General features: G+C 37.8%; 1 protein-coding gene across 1 annotated transcript in view; it reads right to left on the bottom strand.

Moving 5' to 3' along the window:
- Window positions 1-27,813, bottom strand: part of UVRAG (UV radiation resistance associated) — a 318,729-nt gene that overhangs the window by 278,216 nt on the left and 12,700 nt on the right. Inside the window, exons 2-3 of the mRNA XM_027083424.1 lie at window positions 14,234-14,351; window positions 3,028-3,062 (exon numbers count right to left, since the gene is read on the bottom strand). Coding sequence (XP_026939225.1) covers window positions 3,028-3,062; window positions 14,234-14,351 — 153 coding nt within the window. The remainder of the gene's footprint in view (window positions 1-3,027; window positions 3,063-14,233; window positions 14,352-27,813) is intronic.

Raw genomic sequence — 27,813 nt, 5'->3', positions numbered from 1 at the left:
TTCCATTCTTATTGCTTCAATTATTTTAGTTTAAATTAACCAATGGCCCTTCGATAACATTAAGGATCTAACTTCCCCCAGAACCAAAACAAGAAAGAAAAAAAAGTTCCCAAAAGTTAACAAATGGTTTGGAGGGTATGGTTAGCTGAAGCCAGAGATTAAAAAGTCAAATTATACATTCACCATTAATCGTTCTATGCTAAATATATCTGAGAAGAAATCAGGACTCTGACATATAATTTGGAGTCACATCTCCACCATCCAGCCTATCAACAGTGGATTATTCCAGTTACTGCAGTAGAAACTTACTGGACTTCACTGTGCTAGGGACATTGGAAAATAGAAAAATGAGTAAGTTGGGGGTCCTTGTCCACTAGATGCTTCCAATTTTGTGTTACCTCCCAAAATCTCATCCTCATGCCACCCACCCCTTGACTATCACCTGCTGTCTCCCCAGGTCATTCCTCTGCTGCCCTGATCCTCAATTCCCTTACCCCTGTCTTTGTCATGCTTGCTGAGCACAATCTCAAACCACTCACTCCACTCCAGCCATACTAACTTCTTAGCCATTCCTTAAAAACTTCAAGTACACTCCTACCTTCATATTTTCCTGATTCTTGGCCTGAAACAGTCTTCCCCACCTAGATACACAGTATGTTCCCTCACTTTTTTCAGGTGTCTGCTCAGATGAGATCTTCTATGTGACTGCCATAGAAATTCAGCAACCACCCCTGCCAGATACTCCATTATACTGCTTTATTTTACTCCATTATATTTATTACCATCTAACGTATTCCAATTTAGCATCAATTCTAACAAGCATTTTTCTTCCACTGTAAGATAAATTCTGACTTTAGAAATGTTAAAATGAATAAGGTCCTACACTCTTTGACCACCAGGTGGCAGTCATCAGGTGTCATCGTCTCTAAATGCACAACCTTAAAAATAGTTGTTCTTAGTATCAGTTCTTTCGAGCTAGGCCCACTGTTGGCATTACCTGTGCTCAGTCTGCCATTTAAAATGTATCTCTGCACTACAGTGTGCTCAGTCTGACATTTAAAATGTATCTCTTGATTTAAATTGAAACAAAAAATCCTATATAGGGAATTCCCTGGTGGTCCGGTAGTTAGGACTCTACACTTTCACTGCCGAGGGCGCAGGTTCAATCCCTGTTGGGGGAACTAAGATCCCACAAGCTGGGCGGTGAAGACAGCTTGATGAAGAGGAAAGAGTAGTAGAGACTTGAAGATGGAAGGTCTGGACCTGGGGTTCTGGTCCCTCAGTTGTGTGACTCTGCAAAAACCACTGAGTCTCTCTGGATGTCAGTTTCTTAAGATCTACCCCGTCTACCTTACAAGTTGTTCTAAGGATCAAAATGAGACAACATATGTAAAAGGATTCTGTAAATATAACACATCACTGATATCCATTTATTCATCTGACAAATATTCACTGAGCATCTGCAATATTCTAGACTCTAAGGTTTCAGAGGAGAACAAGACTGGCAAGGTTCCTGCTCTCATAAAACTTGCATTCTTGTAGGTGGGAGACAGATAATAAACAGATAAATGGACAAGAATTTCCAACAGTGACAAATGCTCTAAAAAAACACAAAACAGGGTGACGTAAATAAGAGTGGAAAGGGAATTACTTTAGATAGAATAGTCATAGAAGGCCTGGCTGAAGTGACATAGCTCAGACTTCAAAGGAGTATTCAGCCAAGTGAAGAAGAGGGGAAACAGGTGCTGCAGCATAAGGAACAAGACAAGTTTGGCACTGGAAAAATGAGGTAAGCCTGGAACACGATGAGTGAGGAAAACTGTTAGCAGATGAGGTTGAAAAGGTGGACAGGGGCCAAATCCAGGATGGTCTTGGACTGTTAAAAGGATATTATCAGTACCAAAAATCTCTTCTTTTTATCAACATGGCCGAATAAATTGAGCCATTTATGCAAATATCTAGTGTACCCATTATCAAAAGTAGGACATTTCCAACTTTCTAACTGAGCAATGCTATCGCCAAAAAACAAGTGGAAGGAGCCTATGCAATGGCCCTAGACATAAAATTCTTAATAACAACATACAAAGGTATCATTTATTATGATGTTTGGTAAGTCAAACAGTCAAAAACCTCGACAGGGGACTTCCCTGGTGGCACAGTGGTTAAGAATCCACCTGCCAATGCAGGGGACACGGGTCCAAGCCCTGGTCCGGGAAGATCCCACATGCCGCGGAGCAACTAAGCCCGTGCGCCACAACTACTGAGTCTGCGCTCTAGAGCCCATGAGCCACAACTACTGAGCTCGTGTGCCACAACTACTGAAGCCCACGTGCCTAGAGGCCGTGCTCTGCAACAAAGAGAAGCTACCGGGATGAGAAGCCCACACACCGCAACAAAGAGTAGCCCCTGCTCACCGCAACTAGAGAAAGCCGGTGTGCAGCAACGAACACCCAACACAGCCAAAAATAAAATTAATTAATTAATTATTTTTTCAAAACCTCAATAGTAATAGAAGTGACAAAATTATAGAATGATTTTTTAAAAAACACACAAGTTTTTAACAGAAAAAATATCATTTCACTCAGCAAATATTTATCAAGCACGTACTTTGTGCCAGGCATGCTCTAAGCACTAGAGATACAACAATGAACAAATCAATGAAGATTTAAGCAATAACTGAGCAGAAGATTTAACTGTAGAATTATCATAACACCAAAACTGAACTTCAACTTTTTTTTTTTTCTTTTTTTTTTTTGCAGTACGCGGGCCTCTCACTGTTGTGACCTCTTCCGTTGCGGAGCACAGGCTCTGGACGTGCAGGCTCAGAGGCCATGGCTCACGGGTGCAGCTGCTCCGCGGCATGTGGGATCTTCCCAGACCAGGGCATGAACCCGTGTCCCCTGCATCGGCAGGCGGACTCTCAACCACTGCGCCACCAGGGAAGCCCCAACTTATTTTATGTCTCAGCATTTTCTAAAATAGGAGTTATAGGCTTAGTCATATGTACCTGTCAAAAAGCCAACTTACCAAGGAATTCTTAATCACTTCACTCCTATAAAATTCTGGAAAAGAAGAAAAAGAACAGTAAGTGACATGGAAGAAAATAAGCTCACTAACTCTTAATCCAACAAATTTTTTAACATATGCTCTAGTAAAAACACTTAAAACATTTTCAAGGGATCTATTCTCTACATATATTTATCTGCAAAAATTTAAATTAAAATAGAAATAATGATTAAATAAAAGTTTTTTTAAACTGAAGGATAGTTGATTTACAATGTTGTGTTAGTTTCCGGTATATAGCAAAGTGATTCAGTTGTACGTATATATACATATTCTTTTTCATATTCTTTTCCCATTATGGTTTATTATAGGATATTGAATATAGTTCCCTGTGCTACACACAGTAGGACCTTCTTGTTTTAAATTAAATGTTTTAAAGGGAAAAAAACATTAGTAAAGAAAGGTCAAAATCTGTTAAGATTTAATTTAGTGATTTTTCCCTTACTGGCTCCTTTTACCCCAGATTCTAAGGTAAGCCCTTAAAAACTCAGAGTTCATTCTCCCTTACCAACTGCCATTGTCTACAGCCAATTCTATACTCTCTGTTTTTCTCAAACATCTCCAATAATTATCCATTGTAGTACTGTGGAAAGAACACTCATCTAGCAACCAGGGAACCTAAGTTCTAGTTCTACTTGTCATTAACATTCTGCTTCTCATTTCCTTGAGCCCATTTCTTCATTAGACAATTCTGACAATCAGACTAATAATCAAGGTCCTCTAAGCACTAAACTTTCATGATTCTACAAACCTTCATTAACGTTGTAAATGTTACAAAACCTGAAGATACAATCAAAAGAGAGACTGTATCAGAGGTTCAGAGAGACATTCTTTTTTGTTTTTTACATCTTTATTGGAGTATAATTGCTTTACAATGGTGTGCTAGTTTCTGCTGTATAACAAAGTGAATCAGTTATACATATACATATGTTCCCATATCTCTTCCCTCTTGCATCTCCCTCCCTCCCACCCTCCCTATCCCACCTCTCTAGGTGGTCACAAAGCACCGAGCTGATCTCCCTGTGCTATGCGGCTGCTTCCCACTAGCTATCTATTTTATGTTTGATAGTGTGTATATGTCCATGCCACTCTCTCACTTTGTCACAGCTTACCCTTCCCCCTCCCCATATCCTCAAGTCCATTCTCTAGTAAGTCTGTGTCTTTATTCCTATTTTACCCCTAGGTTCTTCATGAAATTTTTGTTCTTAAATTCCATATATATGTGTCAGCATACGGTATTTGTCTTTCTCTTTCTGACTTACTTCACTCTGTATGACAGACTCTAGGTCTATCCACCTCATTACAAATAGCTCAATTTCGTTTCTTTTTATGGCTGAGTAATATTCCATTGTATATATGTGCCACATCTTCTTTATCCATTCATCCAATGATGGACACTTAGGTTGTTTCCGTCTCCTGGCTATTGTAAATAGAGGTGCAATGAACATTTTGGTACATGACTCTTTTTGAATTTTGGTTTTCTCAGGGTATATGCCCAGTAGTGGGATTGCTGGGTCATACGGTAGTTCTATTTGTAGTTTTTTAAGGAACATCCTCAGTGGCTGTACCAATTCACATTCCCACCAGCAGTGCAAGAGTGTTCCCTTTTCTCCACACCCTCTCCAGCATTTATTGTTTCTAGATTTTTTGATAATGGCCATTCTGACTGGTGTGAGATGATATCTCATTGTAGTTTTGATTTGCATTTCTCTAATGATTAATGATGTTGAGCATTCTTTCATGTGTTTGTTGGCAGTCTGTATATCTTCTTTGGAGAAATGTCTATTTAGGTCTTCTGCCCATTTTTGGATTGGGTTGTTTGTTGTTTTGTTATTGAGCTGCATGAGCTGCTTATAAATTTTGGAGATTAATCCTTTGTCGGTTGCTTCATTTTCAAATATTTTCTCCCATTCTGAGGGTTGTCTTTTGGTCTTGTTTGTGGTTTCCTTTGCTGTGCAAAAGCTCTGAAGTTTCATTAGGTCCCATTTGTTTATTTTTGTTTTTATTTCCATTTCTCTGGGAGGTGGGTCAGAAAGGATCTTGCTGTGATTTATGTCATAGAGTGTTCTGCCTGTTTTCCTCTAAGAGTTTGATAGTTTCTGGCCTTACATTTAGGTCTTTAATCCATTTTGAGCTTATTTTTGTGTATGGTGTTAGGGAGTGATCTAATCGCATACTTTTACATGTACCTGTCCAGTTTTCCCAGCACCACTTATTGAAGAGGCTGTACATTCTCCACTGTACATTCCTGCCTCCTTTATCAAAGATAAGGTGACCATATGTGCGTGGGTTTATCTCTGGTCTTTCTATCCTGTTCCATTGCCATGTTCTTGGATTGGAAGAATCAACATTGTGAAAATGACTCTACTACCCAAAGCAATCTACAGATTCAATGCAATCCCTATCAAACTACCACTGGCATTTTTCACAGAATTAGAACAAAAAATTTCACAATTTGTATGGAAACACAAAAGACCCTGAATAGCCAAAGCAATATTGAGAACGAAAAACGGAGCTGGAGGAATTAGGCTCCCTGACTTCAGACTATACTACAAAGCTACAGTAATCAAGACAGTGTGGTACTGGCACAAAAACAGACAGACATTCTTAACAACCCTCCAACATTCCCTCTGCTGACCCTGCCGAAGTCACTTCCGTGGTGCTCTGTCAATGCAGAGCCTACAAGGACCCTGTATCCTTATGTTGCTATAGGGAAATATTTTCCAAGGGTGATGTACATACCACTGATATATGAGACCATTTTAGGTGATACATGAACAAACTTTATTTTTTTCTAACATATTGAAATGTATGTCTCATCTATCCAACCCCTAATTGTAAGCTCCATAAGGGCAGTAACATTTGTTTTTGTGTAACTGTTGTCTCCTCAGCATGTAAAACTATTCCTGGCACAGGGTAGGCACTCAATAAATTTTTTCTTGAATCAACAACTTCATAGATTATGCTTAGACATGAGTTTAGACATACTGAACTTTTAAAAATATGTTAAGTATGTAGCATCGAAGACAGTGAAACTTGTTGAAGTAGTCCACAGGACTGAAGTTTGGGAACCATCAAGCAGTAAAGGAAAAGTGGACCTGGATATAAAATTCTTATGGGCAAGCTCTCTTGGTTAAAATGTTTCTTTCCAAAACATACCATCTACACTACTTTATGCTTATCTTCCCTTAAAAAATTAATAATAATAAGGATAATCATTCTATTTTGTGGTGAGATAGTCACAATGAGTGAAAAAAACAGGTTCTATGAGAGAATTTACAACAGGATCCAAAGTTTTACAATTATGTTTACAACATTTATTTTAGGTGATAGGGTTGGGCTGCTTACTTTTATTTTTTGCTTGGCAGTTTTCTAATTTTTCTATTTTGCACAATTATTTTAATTAAGAGAAGGGATAATTCTAATTGTTTTTAAAAGGAAACTTGTATTGATGAACATTTAAGTTACTGCTAATTTTTGGATATTTCAAGTAATATTATAAATAATCTTTGAAAGACATATACCCTAAGACACTTGAATCTATAAGATAAACTTTTAGAGGTAAAATTGCAAGATAAAAGGAAAAATACAGTTTGAATTTGACAGATATTGCCAAACTGTTCTCTAAAAATGTTGTACCATTTTACAACGCCACTTAACACTAGGCAACCCTAAGTATTATTCTTTTCATTTTTTCCCAAATGGTTCACCAATGCCAATCATAAATTGACTACATAAATGTACATATGTATGTATGTGTGTATATATATATATATGTTCTTTTTTTAATATGCATACATATACTCTAATTTATATGTACCAAATATGTTATTAGAAAAAAATAAGACTGTGCTAAAAATGTGTTGTTTGTTATTACAAGGTACTTTCACTTAATACATTTTTGTATTTAATACACTTTTGTATTGTCTGAATTTGCTGCAAGTAGGTAACACTTTTAAAATCAGTGAAAAAAATTAAGATATTCCTCTTTCCTTGTGAGAGAGAATTCCTCAGCTTAATCTATAAAGTGTCTAAATTAAACAGTCCCCAAAATATGCATCTCCAGCTCTAAGAAGATGAACAGCATCATTATTTCTTCCAAAACTTTGCTGATTAACTGTATATATAAATGAAACTAAACAATTTGCCTTCTCCATTAGATCCTCAAAATGGACTTGCTAATTTAAATAGAGAGAGGTCAACAAAGGAGCCATACAGTTTGGAAAGGAATCACTGAGTCTGAGGTAATTTCTAAAGTGTTAAATGTGGGCCTACACTGTCTATCACTCTGTTACACTTACATTATTGTCAATGAAATTAGCAGCATGGCACACAACAGAATAGAGAATTTAGGAAAATTTAGAGTAAAAAAATAGTTCGGTCCCCCAGTGTACCATGTGTAAGCTTGACCCTGGACAAGTCAATTAACTTTTCTGGGCCATAGTTTCTTCACCTTTCAAAGGAGAATGACACCTAGAAAATAACAGGGCTGTTATGAGGCTCAAATGAAATAGTGAATACTTTATAAGCTATAATTTTTATTAATAAAATTCTATGAATTTTTATTAACTCAACTTGAGCAAAACTATTAGACATGTAAATTTTCAAAAAGAATGTAAATTTTCAAAAAGATATCATCCAAGACTAGCTCTACATGAAAGGGTCTATTAGATACAAATGCTTCTCTATCCATGCTAAGACCTAAACAAACAAAGCAAGGAGAGACTGCAGGACATGGTTCCAATGGCATGTTTTGGCTGTTGTACAGCATTCCATTTATTCAACAAATGCTTTTTTAGTATCTCAACCTCACTCATAATAGAAGAAATACAAACTTTAACTCTACTATGAAACTATTTTTCACCTATCAGATTGGCAAAATTTCAGAAGTCTGACTGCACAGTCTGTTGGTCAGGCTGTGGGAAAAAGGGTACCTGTACCTAGCAAGTGGGAATGTCAACAACGGCAGTTTTACAATATCTACCAGAACTCTAAGTACACATTCTCTTTGCACTTCCACTCTTTGGAATTTACCCTATAGCCATACTAGCACTCATACAAAATAATGTATACCAATGAAATTGTTCACTGCAGTACTGTGTGTATAGCAAAAGCCTGGAACAACCTAAATGTCTACCAATAGGAGCCAATTAAATAAATTATGGTACATCTGTTCAATGCAAAACTAAAAAGAAACAAAAGAAAATTAGAGAAGCTCTCTACGAAATAATATGGAAAAACATCTAAATTATATTAAGTAAAAAATACAAGGCACAGGGCTTCCCTGGTGGCGCAGGGGTTGAGAGTCCGCGTGCTAATGCAGGGGACACGGGTTCGTGCCCCAGTCCGGGAAGATCCCACATGCCGTGGAGCGGCTAGGCCCGAGAGCCATGGCCGCTGAGCCTGCGCATCCGGAGCCTGTGCTCCGCAACGGGAGAGGCCACAACAGTGAGAGGCCCGCGTACCGCAAAAAAATAAAATAATACAAGGCACAGATACATATATATATATATATATATATAAAATTTGGTACTATTTTTACTTGCATTTGCATAAGGAATCTCAGTAAAGGTAAACAACGGTGGGGTGAAAAACTAGGGAGATGGGTCAGGTGAAAGGAAGATTTTAATATAAACCTTTACATATATTTTGAACTATGTACGGCATTAGCTAGTCAAAAAGTTAAATGAAAATATTTGGGGGCTTACTTTGTGCCAAGCATTGTTCCAAGTACTGGAAATAATGTAGTGAACAAAACTGACCTAAAAATTTCTGCCCATATGGAGCTTACATTCTAGTGAAGAGGACACGCATTAGCCAAATAATTAAACATACAGTTATGTCAGACAATCGGGAGTACTGTGGAGAAAAATAAAGCACAAAAGACAGAGAGGAGAATAGTCACAATTTTAAAAAGGGGTTAGTCAGTGATCAAGGAGAGTTTCTCTGAGAAAACATTTGGATTTAAGACCTGAAAGAAGGCAGAGGAGCTAGTCATGTGGCTATCAGGAGGAAAGAGTGCCCAGGCCAAAGAAACAGCCAGTGCAGAGGCCTTTAAACTGAAGTCAACTTGATGAATTCAAGGAACAGCAACAAGGGCAGTTGGGTGGGAACAGAGACAGCTAGAAGAGTAGAAGGAGGTCACAGACGGCCATATCATGAAAGGCCTAGGAAACCAAAAGAACTTTAGCTTTTACTCTGAATGAAATGAGAAGCCACTGGAGGGTTTTGAGGGGAGGAATAACATGACCTCACTTTGATTTTAATAGGATCTAGGTTGAGATCACACTAGAAAGAGTGAGTGGGCAGGCAGACCTGTTAGAAGTCTACTTCAACAAATTCAGGCAAGAGATGATAGTGGTTGGAGGTAGTAAGAAGGGAAAAGATTATGGATACAATTTGGTAGTAAGAACCAAAAGCATTTGCTGAAAGATGGAATGTGGAATATAAAAGAGGACAATCCAGGATGATTCCAAGGTTTTTGGCCAAGGAAATAGAAGGACAGAGTTGTCATTTTCTGATAAAAGGACGAATACAGGAGGTAGATCAGAGCTGGAACATCAGAATCTCAGTGCTGAATATATCAAGTTTAAGGTATCTACCAGACTCCAAATGGAGATGTAGAGTAGGCAATTGAATACAGGAGCATGAGTTCAGGGGGGAGGCTGAAGCTAAAGATATACATTTGTGAGTTGTTAGGGTGATAAGTGATATTTAGAACTATGAGACATTCATGAGACCACCAAATTGGATTATATAGAGGTTGTCTTCTAATGTATTCAAAATAACTGGTTGGTATTCCAGGAAAGGACAGGCGCTCACATTTCATGGGTGAGAAAATAACTGTGGCTGAAGAACAAACTTGATTTTACACAACTTCCAAGTTTAAGAGGGAACCAGGATTAGAACATTGCTCCTCATCCATTAACACAAGGCTTTGTTCTCTGGGAATGTAATAAATGGTGTTCGATTTGAACTACCTGAAAAATAGACCATCTCCTAAGAGCATTAAAAAAATGTCAAAAATCAAAAAAACTCACACGTAACTTCTTATGCTCTCCTGTGAATTCAGCTGAAATAAAAGAATAACTTAGAAATCAGCATTTCAGATATTCTTCTAATTAAAAAAAAAACCTTCTTTTGAAACTGAGAAATGATGCCACTAGACAGGTGGTACAGGTGGCTTTGTAAGAAAAGCCCAGAGGCCTTCCATCGTGGTCATCCTACACCAAGGGCCACATAATGATCATGCAATGAATATTCATGTTTATCATCACAGGTCCAAGAACATAAGGTGGTATTAATTAGTTTACTAAGGAAAGAGCTTCCTGGCTCCTCCTATGGTAGTTAAAAGTTATAGAGCATAACATGTGGGCCCAAAAAGAAGACATAATAGACTTCATTCAACCATGACATTCTGGAGCAGTAGGAAGTCATCAGTCCTCTCATTTCAGAGATAAATTAGCTAACGGCACGCAAGAGGACCTAAAAGCCCTAGCCAAACGGCTTGCCGGTTAGTGACAGACTCAATACCACTACTAGACACGGGACTTCCCTGTGGTCTGAAACCAACAATTCCCTGTGTTAACAATCATTTTATTGAAATAACTTCAAGAAACAGTCCTTAATAACTTCTAAGCTCAAGAAATAAACAGAGCTAGAGAAGAAGACAAAAAAAAAAAAACAGGAACAAAAAAAAAATCACTTTGCTTTCATCATATCTCTTAGACAAGTTTTTTTCCCTTTTTTTATATTTTTATTTATTTATTTTGGCTGCGCAGGGTCTTAGTTGTGGCATGCGGGATCTTTGTTGGGGCATGCGGACTTCTTAATTGCAGCATGCATGCAGGATCTAGTTCCCCAACCAGGGATCAAACCCGGGCCCCCTGCATTGGGAGAATGGAGTCTCACCCACTGGACCACCAGGGAAGTCCCCTCTTAGACAAGTTTTCAACATCACGGTCATCAACCAGTCCCATGACTACTCTTTTTGGAAACTACGATTATGCTTGTTGACATTACAATTCCAATAATAATTGCTATCATTTACCAAATACCTAAAATGTACCAAGTTCAATATTAGTAACTATTATCAGAGATAATAATGGAGCAAGGACACAGAAGTTCTAACCAAGATAATAACCAAGAACTAATTATATAGAAACCTATCAAAAATGTGAAGTACTCTGGCACTGTCATATATTACTAGTGATAAAACCAATTAGTGAGCAGCAGACCAAACGCATTAAGATCTGCAAAAATGCTTACACCCTTCGGACAAATAGTGACCAAACTTTCATTTTTCTTCTGGACACATAGGAAGATAACATTTCTCAGTCCCCTGTTCATCTAAAAAGGATGATGCAACTGATATACAGCTAATGGAATGCTGTGGAATTCGTGTGGACCATTTCCATTAAAAAAATCTCCCTCGGGCTTCCCTGGTGGCACAGTGGTTGAGAGCCCACCTGCCGATGCAGGGGACACGGGTTCGTGCCCCGGTCCGGGAAAATCCCACGTGCCGCGGAGCAGCTGGGCCCATGAGCCATGGCCGCTAAGCCTGCGCGTCCAGAGCCTGTGCTCCGCAACGGGAGAGGCCACGACAGGGAGACGCCCGCGTACCGCAAAAAAAAAAAAAAAAAATCTCCCTCAAATAATCCCTTGCTCTTGCCATACCAGAAGCATCATTCCAAAATAGAAGGAGCCTGGATACCTGAGTCACCACTTAGAAGACAGCTGCCAAGCCAATATCTGATCAAGAACACCTACATTAAAACAGATAGCCAGTGGGAAGCAGCCGCATAGCACAGGACATCAGCTCCGTGCTTTGTGGCCACCTAGAGGGGTGGGACAGGGAGGGTGGGAGGGAGACACAAGAGGTAAGAGATATGGGGATATATGTATACATATAGCTGATTCACTTTGTTATACAGCAGAAACTAACAAAACATTGTAAAGCAATTATACTCCAATAAAGATGTTAAAAAATAAATAGATATGTTTAAATGCTAATAAATAAATAAATAAATATTTGTCTGCTTCTGCAAACCACATTATGCCTTCCAGTGAAAACTGAAAAGCAAATAAATTAAAGAATTGATTATACTTGTGAAAAGCCTGCTTTCTAGCTATCGTTTGCTGCTCAAGAACTGGGAGACTTTAGATTTAAGTCTAAATTTCCTTACTTCTTAATAAATACTTATAACTATTATTGGGAAAAAGAACACCTACATTGAACTTAGTGTTTAAGAAATTTATTATGTCAAGTCACTGAGTGACTCGTGGTATTTGTTATAGTAGCTAGTGTTACTCATTCAGATTAGTACAATTGTTTTAAAAATATGCAATGGTTAGAATCAAAAATAAGAATGAAATAAAACTGTAAAAATGGCGGAATTTAGAGTCCTTTTTTTTTTTACCCTTCGAAATACTTTAATGCCACTTGTATATGAAGGGGGGGGTTCTACTCTATATAATTTCTGATTAAATTTTTAAATTAGCATATACTGGTATTGAAATTAAAAAAAGAAAAAAGTTGTTAAACAACTACTGGTTTAATAACAATTTTTAAAATTAAAACCAAAAACATAAAATGTCATTTGAATTTTTCATCTTTGCCACAGGATAGAATTCAAATAAGTCCTTAGTACCTCTTTTTAAAATAACGCCATCTGGGACTTCCCTGGCGATCCAGTGGTTAAGACTCCGCGCTTCTAATGCAGGGGGCACGGGTTCAATCCCTGATCGGGGAATTAAGATACCACATGCCGTGCAGCGCGGCCAAAAAAAAGAAAAAAATTAAAATAATGCCACCTTTTATTAATATAAATAGACCTTTACTCACATGTTACCAAGTGTTATCACCTTATCTCAGTTGATCCTCATAAAAATCTGTCTTGCCTGACTTCTTAAGACCTCATTATCTCCACTTTACAAATGGGAAAAGTGAGGCTAAAAAAGCCATGATCTCTGTCCAAAAAACACATAACTAGCATATAGCTATTTTATTGTATAGTATACAGCTAGTATACACTTATATATTAGCTGAAATAGCTAGCACTAGTATCAATGTAGTTTCAATCCTAACCCAATATTCCTGTCCTTATACCATGCTTCCTCTCTTACAGCAACCAACACAGGTCAACTGATTATACCAAAGTGCCTTTCATCCAATATGTATTGAAAAGATGCTTGTGATTTTGACTCAAATATCTGATGTACTCTTAGAATTATCACTTATGGAAGAATCCACATTTCAATGTGGAACTGAATTCAAAGAAACCATGCCATTCTTCTAAAAATGACCCCATATACACAAAGTAGTACAGATATGAGAAGATATGAACTAGGTCCAAATTTTACCATAATAGTAAAGGAATGAATTATATTTTAAAGAAAAGCAAATTAGTGCTGGATACTGGACTCAAATAACCTATTTTATTTTATTTTTTTAAAGATTTTTTTGATGTGGACCATTTACAAAGTCTTTATTGAATTTGGTACAATATTGTTTCCATTTTATGTTTTGGTTTTTTGGCTGGGAAGCATGTGGGATCTTAGCTCCCCCACCAGCAATCGAACCCACACCCCCCTGCATTGGAAGGCAAAGTCTTAACTACTGGACTGCCAGGGAAGTCCCTCAAATAACCTTTTTTTATTTAATAAATTAAAATAATTTTTTTAAGTTTTAGTTATTTTATTTATTTATTTATTTTCTGGTTGAGCCAGGTCTTAGTTGTGGCTTGCCAGCTACTTGGTTGTGGCATGCGAACTCTTAGTTGTGGCATGCATGTGGGATCTAGTTCCCTGACCAGGGATCAAACCCGGGCCCCCTGCATTGGGAGCACGGAGTCTTATCCACTGCGCCACCAGGGAAGTCCCATCAAATAGCCTACTTTAAATGACAGCTACTGGAATACAGATATTAAACGTCAACATTCATAAAGGAATAATAAATTTATCAATGTAAGTCTCAGTTATCTGAAAGAACTATCCAAAAGACATGTTTCTTCAATATGTATAACAACTGCTCATGAAATATTTTCAGACAGCATGACAACTTAGCTTTCTAATAAGCAATGCTAGCAAGAGGCACTGAGAATCATCTGTGTTACAAAAGAATAAAAATGAGATGCAACGATCTGTGGGTGGCAAGTCCAGATTCCCTTACCTTTATATACCTTTTCAGTGTTACACAAGTGAAGTGTGAAGTAGGTATCTAGGAGTTGATGGCCATTCCTATTAACAATGTTCCGGGCAGCGATGTTCCGAAGATGTCTAAGACGTCGCTGAAAAATAATCACAAAAAAAGAAGAGTATTCAGCTTTTTCCTCCTATAAAGCTTTCTGAAAGTTACAATTCAAACATGAAATATAGTAAGTTGTCCCAATCGTTTATTTGTTGAGCCAGCAACCTTAACCCAGTCTCTTATTTATGCCTCAGCATCTCTTCTGTCAAATAGGAACTATTCCTGCCCTATATCATTTACAAGGTTGTTGGGAGCATGAAATAACAGATATGAAACATTCTTGAAAAGCATAAATGTTATATCAATGCTATATACCTGTAGAATAGCGTTAGTACTTCCTGGAACATAAACTAAGTATAATAGTAATTTGCTTTTTTCCCTTTGGAAGGATGCTTGTAGACATGCAAAGTCCACCTCACACCAACAGAAAATCAGCCATTATTACATACATACACCTCTGTTGCTAGCTCAGTCTGACGCCAGATCATCTATTACAACCAGGAAAAGAAGCCAAAGCCAAAAAATAAAAGCAATAACTCACTGTTCACTCCATCCAGCCAGTAACCCAACTGCTGCCAGCTTAAATTCTCACTTGACCAGCAGTTAACCAGCCCCTATTTCCTAATCAGGCCTCCTTCCCAACAATTTCTCCAACTAGGATGCATGAATTACTTGGAGTCACAAGTTTTGGAAAGGCAAAGCTCCATAAGCAACAGTAGAAACCAACAAAAATATAAGATAACTTACGGCACAGCCAAATCATCTCACATCAGAAAGAGAAAACGTTGGCAATGCTGAAGTCTAAGCACAACAGATTCATTCTCAAAAGCTAGTTCCCTGTGTCAGATCATTATTTTCAGAGACTTAAAAATAGAAACCATGGGCTCAGTTTTAAATATGCTTAAAGCTCTCCCTTCAGGCTGAAAGCCCACTTTGCTAAGTCCATCTTTAATTACATGTGCAGTCAGCCAGAAAAGTTCAGTTCTTCCCTTCCATGCACATACCAACCCAATCCTTTCTCCCAATCTAGAGATTAAGATTCTTTGACAGAGAACGTTATTGTCTAATAAAATCGGTTAATACTCAAAGTACGAAAAGCCCCAAATGTACTTACAAAAAGTTCCTAGGGCTTACTCTAAAAGACTTATATTTCTACAATCTGCCAAAGGTTTCCATTTCACACCCTGGATTACAGCAACTATTTCCTTCTACTATATATTTTTCATCAACCTTCTCAGTCAAGATTTTAAATTGACAGGAACTATTAATTGCCTATACACAACAATCACATCTATTCTGCCATAAGATTCCAAACTTGGTCCTCTATTCAAAAACCCGAAAACATTACGCAAAGCCTCCAGCATAAAGTACAAACTTCCCATCATTCCTTTCAAAGCCTTGTGCAATCCGACCTCTCCATAACCTATCCTTACTGCCCACTAGATCTTCCACATACCCAACCCCTTAGTCACACGTGACTGATTAAGGTTCCATGAAAAAGATCATGCATGGTCCTAGCTCCATGCTTTTGCTAATGCTAGCCCCTTAATCTAGAATACTACTCTCTTTAAGGAAATCCATTTATGCTTCAAAGTTAAGGAGAGAAGATTCCTCCTTCCTTATTCTCTAACTGAACTGTTTCTTTTTAATGCAATTAAAAAGAAACACTGGGAGGTTAAACCAGAAATGCAGAAAAATTATTACCTATGGGGGTAAGAACAGGTTGGAGGGAATAGCGATAAAAGCAAGACTTCCCTGATACTTGTTTATGTGGTTTTAACTTCTGTACCATAAGAATGATTTACATAATCAAAAATAAAGTTAAATAAATAAGAAAAAGTTTAAATCAACTAAACCTAGTCCAAAATATAATAGCAATACCAAAAATTACCACCAGCCTTAGGCTATATCACCCACCTTTGCCCAAAATATTACCCTATGATCCAAGGAAATATTAAAGAAGTCAAGGTGACCTAAAGGATCCTCTCTGGTTCTCAGTTCCCCAGAACATCTACTTGACCAAAACAATGTATAATTATACCTAATATGAAATTATGGATAGTTCCAGATATTTGTCAATCTTCCCCAACTAGACTATAAGTTCTATAAAGGAGAGACTTTATTTTATTTACTGTTGTATCTCCAGCATCTAGATGAGTACCTAGCAAACAGCAGGAACACAATAAATGGTTTTTGACTGAATTAATGTATGTCCAGTGAATTAACCCAGTCAAGAAGGTCTTGGTATGACCTAGGCCTTGCCATGAACCTGAGTGGCCTGGAACCCTTAGTGGCTTCTGACACCCACCCACGAGATGGTGGGAGAATAGAGAGCACTTCAAACCTAAGGATGGACCTCAGAACTGAAAGGGAGCTCAAATCTTAGCAGCGCTTCTGGACTACAGCAAATCCTCAGCACTCATCTACCTTTAACTGCTCCAGGGTATACAATCTAGCGGTAGTTCGTGGCCTGGTGGCACCATCTAGCATAAATACACTGCTCTAGAACTTGTCTAAACAGAAATTAAATACCAGATTACCTCTTCAATGGCCCATCTAAAGATAGTTAAATTCAAATCTGTCTTATGCTTTAAACTGGCTCAATTATCTTAGAAAAGTAAAAATACTGAGCAATTAAAATTTACACAGACTTTGGAATTACTCTTTAAGATAACATTCCATGCAGCTTCTTCACCAACCAATCTCCTTATACTTTCTCAAAGCTCTAAGCTTTCACAGTTATAAAAAGCTCTTTGTGTATCTTTCTACAGCAGGAGCTTTAGGCATCCAAGTTGTGCTCTAAAAACACCTATCTCCAAAACTAAAGCTGAATAGATTTTAATTTTTAAGTTGGAATTAACATGGCTTTAATGTCTTTGAAACACTGCCTATAAAACATTCTATATAAAGGTTAAAAATGTTCACTGACAAATAAAATTAAATCTTCTTACTCAGCTTTGATTTGGAGGACTGACAGATGTAGCTAGAGCACAACTCTATCTGCAACGTTGGCAGTGGGTAAAAGACCAGTAGGATCCTAAATTCCTTAACTTTTTTCTTTTACAAATCTCTCAAGTATAAATTCTAAAACAAGACTTAACTGCCATATGTTGTAGATCTGAAACATTTGCTTAAGTAAAAAAGTAAGCGTTACTCATTAGTATGATTGTAAACTGGTGCCTCTAAAGAATCTAAAATGGTTGGTTTTTCTTGTTAACAGAACTAATGCTCTTAGAAAAATGCTTTAAAACATAACAGTACATTAAATGATTTTTTTGCTTTGCTTTTATTTATTTTGTTGTGTTTTGTCCTGCCCAGCACCTATTTGGTTTAAGAAACAAAAAACAAAACAAAAACAAACAAGCAAACAAACAAAAAAACCCTCAGCTATTCCTTTGTAGAACCACTCTCCTCTGCTATCAATCTATATAATACTTCCTGTAGAATTAACTCCACCTCCAACTCCAAGGAGGGTCGCGTGACTCAGATCAGGCCAATCAGCACATTCCATCCCCCTGCCCGTAACACATGATTAGGATCCTAGAAAACCTAGAAATTAAATTGTTGAGAGGTTTATTTTCCCCCTACTGGCCCAGAACCTGGAAAGGACATGGGACTAGAGAGGCTGGCAGTCATCTTTACACCACAGTGAAATGAAAACAGCAAGTAAGACAGCAGAGTCCAGAGATGTGGAGCAAGACAGAGGTAAGGGATTAAGAAATACAAACTACTATGCATAAAATAGACAAGCAACAAGGATATAGTGTAGAGCACAGGGAATTATAGCTATTATAGCTATTAATGGAGTGTAATCTGTAAAAATACTGAATCACTATGCTGTACACCTGAAATTAATATTGTAAATCAACTATACTTCAATTAAAAAAATAAAAGTAAAAAAGTCCTGGCAACAGAATTTGTCTCTGGATCAAACCATACCTAAAATGAGAACTACTGTATAATGACATATCCAGTCCCTATAAAACTATCAAAGATTACAACTAGAGAGAAGACTTACATTGTAACTGTTTATCAAGAATTTATCCCGGGGCTTCCCTGGTGGCGCAGTGATTAAGAATCCGCCTGCCAATGCAGGGGACACGGGTTTGATCCCTGATCCGGGAAGATCCCACATGCCGCAGAGCAACTAAGCCCGTGCGCCACAACTACTGAGCCTGAGCTCTAGAGTCCGCGAGCCACAACTATCAAGCCCACGCGCTACAACTACTGAAGCCCGAGCGCCTGGAGACCATGCTCCACAACAAAAGAAGCCACCACAATGAGAAGCCCACACACCACAACAAAGAGTAGTCCCCACTCGCCTCAACTAGAGAAAGCCCACCTGCAGCAAGGAAGACCCAATGCAGTCAAAAATAAAATAAATTTTAAAAATTAATTAATTAATTTTAAAAAAAGAATTTATCCCATTAACAGGTTAGTAGATGAAGAGAACATTCTAATTTAGAGGCAAGGTACAAAGAAATGTTTTATTTTGTTAAACATCTCCATATTTTAGAAAATGGTAATTTCTGGTGGGTCACTCCATTTTTGTTGATGTAATTTTGAACCTTAACCTTGGTGACGGCAAGTCAAAACACACCCCAGAACTAAAAGAAAACCAAAGCAATTTTCAGTAGTAAGGTACGCCATTGGTGTTCTATGTTCCTCCCAAATATTACCACCTTTCCCTGGCTGGTATCTAAAACTTTCTGGTTTCTGAGGTATAATAATGACCAAAGAGAAATGTGGTGTCCTTGATCTTGTTCCTCGTCACTGCTGGAGAGTGACTCAGGGAGGCTGATGGCCAACAGAAGGAGGAAGAAATGGTTATCATGCACCCTCCTTCCCTGTACCCCTTGCTTAAAAAACAAGAGTAACTGTGTTTCTTAAATATAATGACTCCACAAATCCCCACCGTCACCAAACTAAGCTATAATCCCACGCACCTTTTATGACTCCCAAGACCATGGTGACGTATCTCCTAAACAAATTTTGAGTCTAATTTGCTTAGTCTACAAGAGCTATTACAAATCAATAATATAATCAATAATCTATAGTCCAATAGAAAAGGGTGCAAAGGATACAAAAAGGCAGCCACCGAAAAAGAAATGGAAATGGTCAATAACCATATGAAAAGACGTATAATCCCACTCATAAAGATATGCACACCAAAACAAATATTCCAGCTTGTGGAGACTGTAGTTTCCAAAGAATGGCCGCACCAATACATCGCATCCCACATGCTCTCTTACAGTGTGATGCTGCCACTCCTCCTTGACGAAGTGGCGTCTATGTTCCCTCTCCCTTAAATGAGGGCAGGCCTGTGACTATGGCAGAAATAATGCCATGTGACTTCTGAAGCTAAATCATAAAATTACCTGGTCCTCTTTACAGGATGCTCTTCCTCAGACTCCAGTCACCCCGCTGTGAGGATGCCCAGCAGCCAAGTGGAAAAGACTTTGCAGGTGTTCTCCTCAGCCCCAGCTGAGAGACCCCAGCTATAACCAGACACGCAAGTGACCATTTCAGTACCCAGCCTCTGAGACGCCAGAAATGACATCAAGTAAAGCACAGACAAGTTGTTCCCACCAAGCCCGAACCAAACTGCATATTCATGAGCAAAATAAATGATGATGTTTTAAGCCACTAAGTTTTTTGTTTGTTACTCAGCAATAGAAAACAAAAAGATCTATCTGATTAACCAAACCATTTTAGTCTCTGTCAGGGTTGATGCTAGTAAGGAAAATAATGTTGGAGAAAATATAAAATGGTCCATTTTGGAAGGACGGTGATTTAGCAACAATTATCAAATTTTAAAATGCACATAATATTTGACCAAGAAATTCCACAAATCACAAAAATGTGTGCAAATATGGGCTATAAAAGCAAAAACTGAATAACCACTCAAACTGTGGTATATTCACACAATGGAAAATTGCATAAGCCTTACAAAAACAAAGTGCTAATATGAAACACAAACAAAAGAACAAGAAATTTTAAATGTCCACATAAATAAATACTACTATATACCCTGAATGATGTAGATCGTGAGTTGTTCTAAAAGGAACAGAAAGTAAATATTTCAAGATTTTCAGGATGCATCCTGTCTCCGCAAATTCTTTGGGTTTTTGTTTGTTTGTCTGTAATCCTTTAACGATGTCAAAACCTTTCTTATTTCATCAGTTGTTATAAAAAACCGGTGACCGTTGGCCACAGTTTGCTGACCCCTAATGTAGATACTCACTGAGTTATGAGAAGTTTTAAAGTAGCATTTGATTTGGAAATGTAGTCAAACTTGTTCTGAATACCGTTCCCCTTTCCTATTTCCAGTTCATTTTTTTTTTCAGGTCAGCCATTTATTCTCAGCCTGGGGCCAGGCTAACTGGCATGGAAGAATTAAGGCCCAGGTTAAGTCAGATTACTGCTACTTTGATACACTTTTTTGAGGGACAACAAAAGCAAACCTGGGAGAAAATTAGTTTTCCACATTTCCATGGAAGGTAAAAATGTTGAATTACCAAATCAAGAATTTAAGCTTGATAAATTAGGTCAATCTTTTTAAGAAAATATAAAAGCCCCTTCTACATTATAGCAGTCTCAATCACCTATTTTTTCTAATCTCTTGATCCCAGCTGAAAGACTCACTGTGAAAACTTTTGAAGAACACAGAAATGCTTTAAAACTAGATGCTGCTGGATAGAAAGCAGATGGTGCCAACACCCAATGTTACAGATTTAAACAAACAAACCACCAACTCTGATCTCTCATAAAAACTTTATAGCTCCTGTTCCTAACTGAGAACTTTCTCTGACACAAATTACACAACCTTGGAACGAAAGCGCTTATTTTGACATTAACTCTCCTCTCACTCAAGTTCAAGTAAGTCCTAGAATTTAATTCAGTCATTTACTATGCACTAACAGGCTTCTCCACAAGAAAAGACAAAATTATCTATGTCTCTGAACTTCCTGCATTTCTTATACATTTTGGCTCTGGGTTTTTTTGGTTTTGGGGTTTTTTTTTTAATCTCTACCCTATTCACCCCAATCTTGGTAGGAAGTCCAAACTTGTCCTTTTTCTCCCATGTTTCCCCTGGGTAGTGCTGGTCTAAGAAACAGGCCTTTGTAGTGACAGATCCAGTATTGTTCTCCATGTATGTCTCTCTCATCCTCCCTCTCTCATTCCCCTTTCTTCTATTTTACTTGCTGTTATTTCCTTTACAGACTATGCTAGAACTGTGGGGATACAAACATGGCATTCCCTAGTTTCAGAGTATGTAATCTTTCTAAAGAACCGGAGTTTGGGCACATGAAAAAGCCAGTTTGAGGTAAAAGTATCCAACATATACTTTCAAAGACCGCTTAATTAAAGAACTGTTATTTTAGAAACGTAAGACAGAAGAAAGACACAGAATTACACAGGATGACCTGGAGGATAAAAACTGCAAGACAGAAGACAGCTTCAATGGTCCAAGTGTTAAAAGTAGTATCATGCCTGTAATTTGCTTCAAAATAATTGGGGTGAGGGAGGGAGGACAAGTATTGTTAGTTAGGTATATAGATAAAATAAGATCTACCATGAGGTGATAGTTATTGATAGTTATTACCAATAACAGGTAATAGGTACCTGGGAGTTTATTACATCCCACCCTGTATGTATGCATTTCAACACACATTTATATATAAAATATACATTATATTTCTTTATGCATTGAAATTTCCATAATAAAAAAAGTTTTAAAGTAATATCAATAAGAACAGAAAGAAAGGATGAGACTATATGGGAGCACAAAGACAAAAATGGGCTTAATGGGGAGACTAACCAGATAACGGATATGGTTGAGGACAAAGAGAAGATTGATAAAAGAAATAAAGGAGTTAAAGGACCTCTAGAAATATAAGAACTAATCAATAAAGGTGTTAGGGCAATAGAGTAGCCAACAGGAAAGGGAAAGGGAAGGAAAGAAAAGAAATATGTATATATACAAGAAACATCCTATACCCTATATCAAATCCCAGATGGTTTAAAAATATTCAAATGTAAATAATTAAAGCATAAAAGTATCAAAAGAAACCATGAAGAATTATTTTATAACCTCAAAGGTCTAAGAATGACATAAAACTCTGAAGCTATAAAAAGAAAGAAAAAAAAAATCAATAAAATTTACTATATAAAATGTTTTTAAATTATGCATGACAAAAACTAGCATATATAAAATCAAAGGAAAAAACCTAACAAAAAGATTTTAATTCATATAACAAAGACAATTTCACTAAAACATAAAGAGTTCATATGGGAATTCCCTGGTGGTCCGTGGTTAGGATTCGGCGCTTTCACTGCCAGGAGCCCAGGTTCAATCCCTGGTCGGGGAACTAAGATCCCACAAGCCATGAGGCGCAGCCAAAAATAAAATAAAGAGTTCATAGAACAAAAAGTTCAACCACCCAACAGAAAAACCGACAAAGAATATTAACAGATTAATTCACAGAAAATACAAATAGCACTTAAATAAGAAAAGACTCTCAACCTCACTCATAAGAGAAATGCAACTTAAAACTACACTAAAATTGGCACAGATCACAAAGTCTGATAACATATTCAGAGGCAGGCAGTGGCAAAACAGACACTTCCCTGAAAAAAGTATAATTGGTAAAACCTCTAAGATGGCAATGTGGCAATACCTACCACAATTACAAGTGCATAGATTCTTTGACCCAGAAATTCCACTTCTGCATTTATGTTAACCTTTGAATTGTGATCCACATGAATATATTACCTATCTTTTAAAATAAAACTAAATTTACATATTTAAAAAAACAGAGATGGCAACCAACCCTTAAGCCCAGGTATCTGTGATAGTCATTACCAGAAGCAGTGTGACATAGTGGTAAGAGAGTCAATAATCCTGAACTCAAGGGTGGTTCTAACCACTCACTAGTGGGCAAACCACTCAGTCTCTCTGAGCCTGTTTTCCTTTCCATAAAACAGAGATATTTCCTGCATGCTTACCTCTGTGGGTTATTTTAAGGATCAAATGAAATAATGGACATAAAAGCTCTCTGAGAAACTGTAAAGTATTTTACAAATATAAGGTATTAACAGAAATAGGGATGTCAAGAAAGGGATGTGGTTAGTGTAAAATGACGAATTGGTTTAGGCATTTCTAATCTGAAGTAAAGAGACAGATTTAGAATTCATCTATCTAAATAGAGGTAATAAAGTCACAAGAGTATAACAGATCTCCAAATGACAAACATTCAATAAAGAGAATTATAGAATTACAGAACTGAAAAGGATCTTGAAAGTCATCTAAGCCTTTGCTACTCAGTATCACCTGGGAACCGGTTGGAAATGCAGATTCTCAGGTCCCACTACAGACCTTACTCAATCAGAATCTACATTTTAACAAGATCCCCAGGTAATTTGTGTGTACATTTTGAGTTTAATAAGCACTAGTCTAAGCCATTTTACTCATTTTTTAGATAATAAAATTGAGGTCCTAAGTAAATGGAGCTACCCATGTTTACACTGTTAGTAAGCAGCAAAATCAAGGTTTGCACCCAGGCCTGATCTCCTAGGCTATGTGTACATGTGTGCATGTACACCATGTATTTGCTTTCCAGATACCCTGTTTCAAAGCCTTTGAGACATCTTTGCCTGGCAGATGTCCCATGCCCCTACTCCCATTTCTAATCAACCACCCAGCCCATCAATCCTTTCTTCACAGTTATCTCTGGCATATGTTTCTTCCTCTCCACACTCTTCATTCATTTCCCTAAAGCTATTGTTGTTTATACTGTAAAAACCAGCTTTCTTCTCTTATACACATATCAACTTCCTCTTCTGCAAACAAGAGCTCACAAATAGTAATCTCTAAACAATTCCTTAAACAAGTACAAGCCATTATGCATTTGGCTGCTTGCGGGGGTAGGGATGGTGGGGGGCCCTGCTAAGCCGCATGGCATTGCTGGATCTTAGTTCCCTGACCAAGGATTGAATCCGTGCCCCCTGCAGTGGAAGCACAGAGTCCTAACCACTGGACCACCAGGATATTCCCCATTATGCATTAAATGTTAACATACTGATTTCAGGGAGACTCTATTTTTAAAACCTACCAAGATTAGCAAAATTAGAATCTTTGTGTCTTCATTTCCATTATTTCTTTCCCATTACCCCCCGCCTTCTCTTTGCCCCAGAAATACCCAGGTTGCCTTTATCTAATAAGGTCCTCCCACTACAATCAAGCTTTACTAAATAAATCCAAAGGCCCTAAATCTACTTTCCAGTACCATCTTCAATCCCAATCTGTCGCAATAAGCTCGCAACATTCACAAACATCCTCATGTCTTCATAATTCTCTCCTATACATTGTACCTTAACAAACCAAAGTATTTCAACATTTTTGGAGTACCCATGATGTGCCAGGAACTACACAATGAAATAGAAGACTAAATACCTCTGACTACCTCTCCTACATAAATTCAATAAAATTAAGAGCCCTGGTCTCTGCCCCATTTCCACATCTGCACCAAGAATTTTTGACTTTTTTAAGAGCCAATAATATGGGACTTTTATAGATGCTCAGCCACGAAAGAAATAGATGAAGAGGCAGATTAAGCCACCCACAACATGAGGACTAACTCCTGTGCAACAGCCAGTACACTGCAGCACTAGGGTAAACAGTTCCAGAGACTCCCAGCTACAAACTGAGTTCAATTAAATCAACCTGAGAAAAAACAAAGGGCATGTGCTTCAGAACAAAATCAGATTGTGAGCTATTTATTCCAGTTATACCAAACATTGGTTTTGTGTTGTGGTATAAACTTAGCCAACTTAGGTTTGAGTCCCAGCTCTGCTATTTCCCTTGGGTATGTAACTAATCTCCCTAACCTTCAGACACCTCATCTGTAAAATGGAGCTAATAACAGCTTCTACCTCACAGAGTTGCAACGAATGAAGAGTAAAGGGAAGAACTGCAAAGCACTTAGACACAGTGCTAGCGCATAAGGTAGTTCAATAATGTAACAATTATTACCCTACAGGTTGCCTCAGCTTTTAGTGGTCAGTTTACCCGTAGGTTCAAAATCTATCCACCTAACCGGAGCTATACGGGTTTGTGAAGGTAGAGACAAAGGTGAAACTGGAAAACTGTGCTTTAAATCCAAGAAGCAAACAGACTAAGATAGTGGGAAAAGCTCCAAATTTAGAACCAAAATAGCTGGGTATTCATTGTTCTTTTCTGGGCCTTGATTCTCTCACTGTTAAGTGGGGGAGATGGTTCTAACTACTGTGGCTAAAAATACTATGAGAATGGTTTTAAAGACACAAGGCAGCATGACAAAAGATAAAAGGGTAAGAGTGGAAAATTCATTCATGAATCATTTTTAAAGGATATTTCTGCAGTAGTGTGTGAAAATGAGCCAAGAATCTTGACTGGAGGAAAATATGACAGCAAATGGTAATCACAAAGTTGGACTAAAATGAGTACCTACAATTAAGCAGACAAATGTCAAATCATTCCTCATGACCCAACTCAGAATCTCCACTTTTGAGACATCCTTCCTGACCACCCTGCCCCATCCACTACCCTAAACCAAGATGATAACTTCTCCCCTCTGTGCCATGACTATGCTATATACATGCCACCATCACAGTACTTACCACAATCATGCTCACAATCATGCTTTATCAACTATGTTTATATGGCTGTGTACCCCCAAAAGAGGGGTGAGCCTTAAATAAAGAAACCAAGTTTCATTCCTCTTTTTAACCGTAGCACTTAGCACCTGACACAAAGTAGATACTCAGTAAGTGTTTGATGGGTGAACCAATGAGTAAACCATGGACAAGATTAGATATTTCACAGTGCCATAAGACAGCAGCCTTATGTATATGTCATATTTAACATACACATTAAAGTTATATTTTATATATACCTCTTAATAGCACTTCTATTTTGTCACCACTCTCGGCCTTTCTGTAGCCTCCAGTGACTATAAACTCCTTAAGAACCAAAACCATCTATTTATCCCAAGCACAGCCACATGGATATTCAATAAATGTTTGCTGAAGGAATAAAGGAATGATGAATGAATGAATATCTCACACTGCCTCACAGCTTAGGCCTCAGTCTCCCCTTATTTAGAAACTTCATCAGCAGCCTTCTCCCCACCACCTTCTCAATGACTCTTCTCACCGCCAGTCTCTTCTCAAAACTATCTTCCTACTCTCACAGTACAATGCCAAGGGCAGACTGATAAATGTGGAGGGAGTGTTAAGAGCTTGGAAATCATAATTTTACCACAATGATAGCCAAGATTACCTCAGACAAAAATCATCAATGGGGACTTCCCTCGTAGTCCAGTGGCTCAGACTCCACACTCCCAATGCAGGGGCCCAGGTTCATCCCTGGTTGGGGAACTAGATCCCACACGCCGCAACTAAGTGTTCGTATGACGCAACTAAAGATCCCGTGTGCCACAACTAAGATCCAGCGCAGCCAAATAAATAATTAAAAAAAAAATCATCAATGGATGATAAATCTGGGGCGGGGGTGCAGCGGGGGAAGCAGGATATATTCATGATCTCAAAGTGTCTCCCTACAGACTGTTTATTAGTTAGTTTCAAGGGCAGACACACACATACAGAGTTATATAGTTGAGAAATCAGATAACATCTTGACCGAGTGACCAAAATAAACATCACCAGTAAGGGACAAATGGACATCATGTGCCTCCAGAAGTGATACCCTATGAAGGACGCATCACCACACATGAAATTCCAATTGAAGGGACTTCCCTGGTGTTCCAGTGGTTAAGACTCCAAGCTTCCAATGCAGGGGGTGCGGGTTCAACCCCTGGTTGGGGAACTAAGATCCCACGTGCCATGCGGCATGGCCAAAAAAATGAAAAAAAAGAAAAAGAAATTCCAATTGAGAGAATGCATAATCTGAATCTAATCATGAGGAAATATCAGATAAACAGAAAATGAAGAATAGTCTATTTCAAAAAGGGAGGAAGGGGTCTATCTGTATAATGACACTGACCTTAAAAAAAGAGACAAAGAAAAGCTGCAGAAATGTTCTACCTTAAAGAAGAGATAAAACCACTAAATGCAATACCTGACTCTAGAATGGATCACGAACTGGAGAAAAGAAATGTTCTATAAAGGACATTATGGGATCAACTGACAGATTGTGAACCACAGATTAGATAAAAGCATTATATCAATGTTAATTTACTGAAACTGATAACTATACTGCAGATATAAAAGAGAACATACCTCTTCTAGGAAATACATACTCAAGTATTTAAGGATAAAAGGTCAGGATGTATGTAACTTAACTTCAAATGATTCACACACAAAAAAAACTTATCTATATCTGTATAGACCTAGGAAGAGATAGCTTGCAAATGACAAGGCAAATGGAATGTTAACAATAGATGACCCTGGGTAAAGGGTAGAAAGGTATTCTTGTACAAGTTTTATTTTTGCAATTTTTC

Source organism: Aethalodelphis obliquidens, unplaced genomic scaffold (assembly GCF_003676395.1).
Source record: "Aethalodelphis obliquidens isolate GAN/ISIS:26980383/991018 unplaced genomic scaffold, ASM367639v1 scaffold50, whole genome shotgun sequence".
Lineage (NCBI taxonomy): Eukaryota > Metazoa > Chordata > Mammalia > Artiodactyla > Delphinidae > Aethalodelphis > Aethalodelphis obliquidens.
The sequence above is the reverse complement of the archived record's forward strand: the minus strand, read 5'-3'. Positions and strand labels throughout refer to the sequence as shown.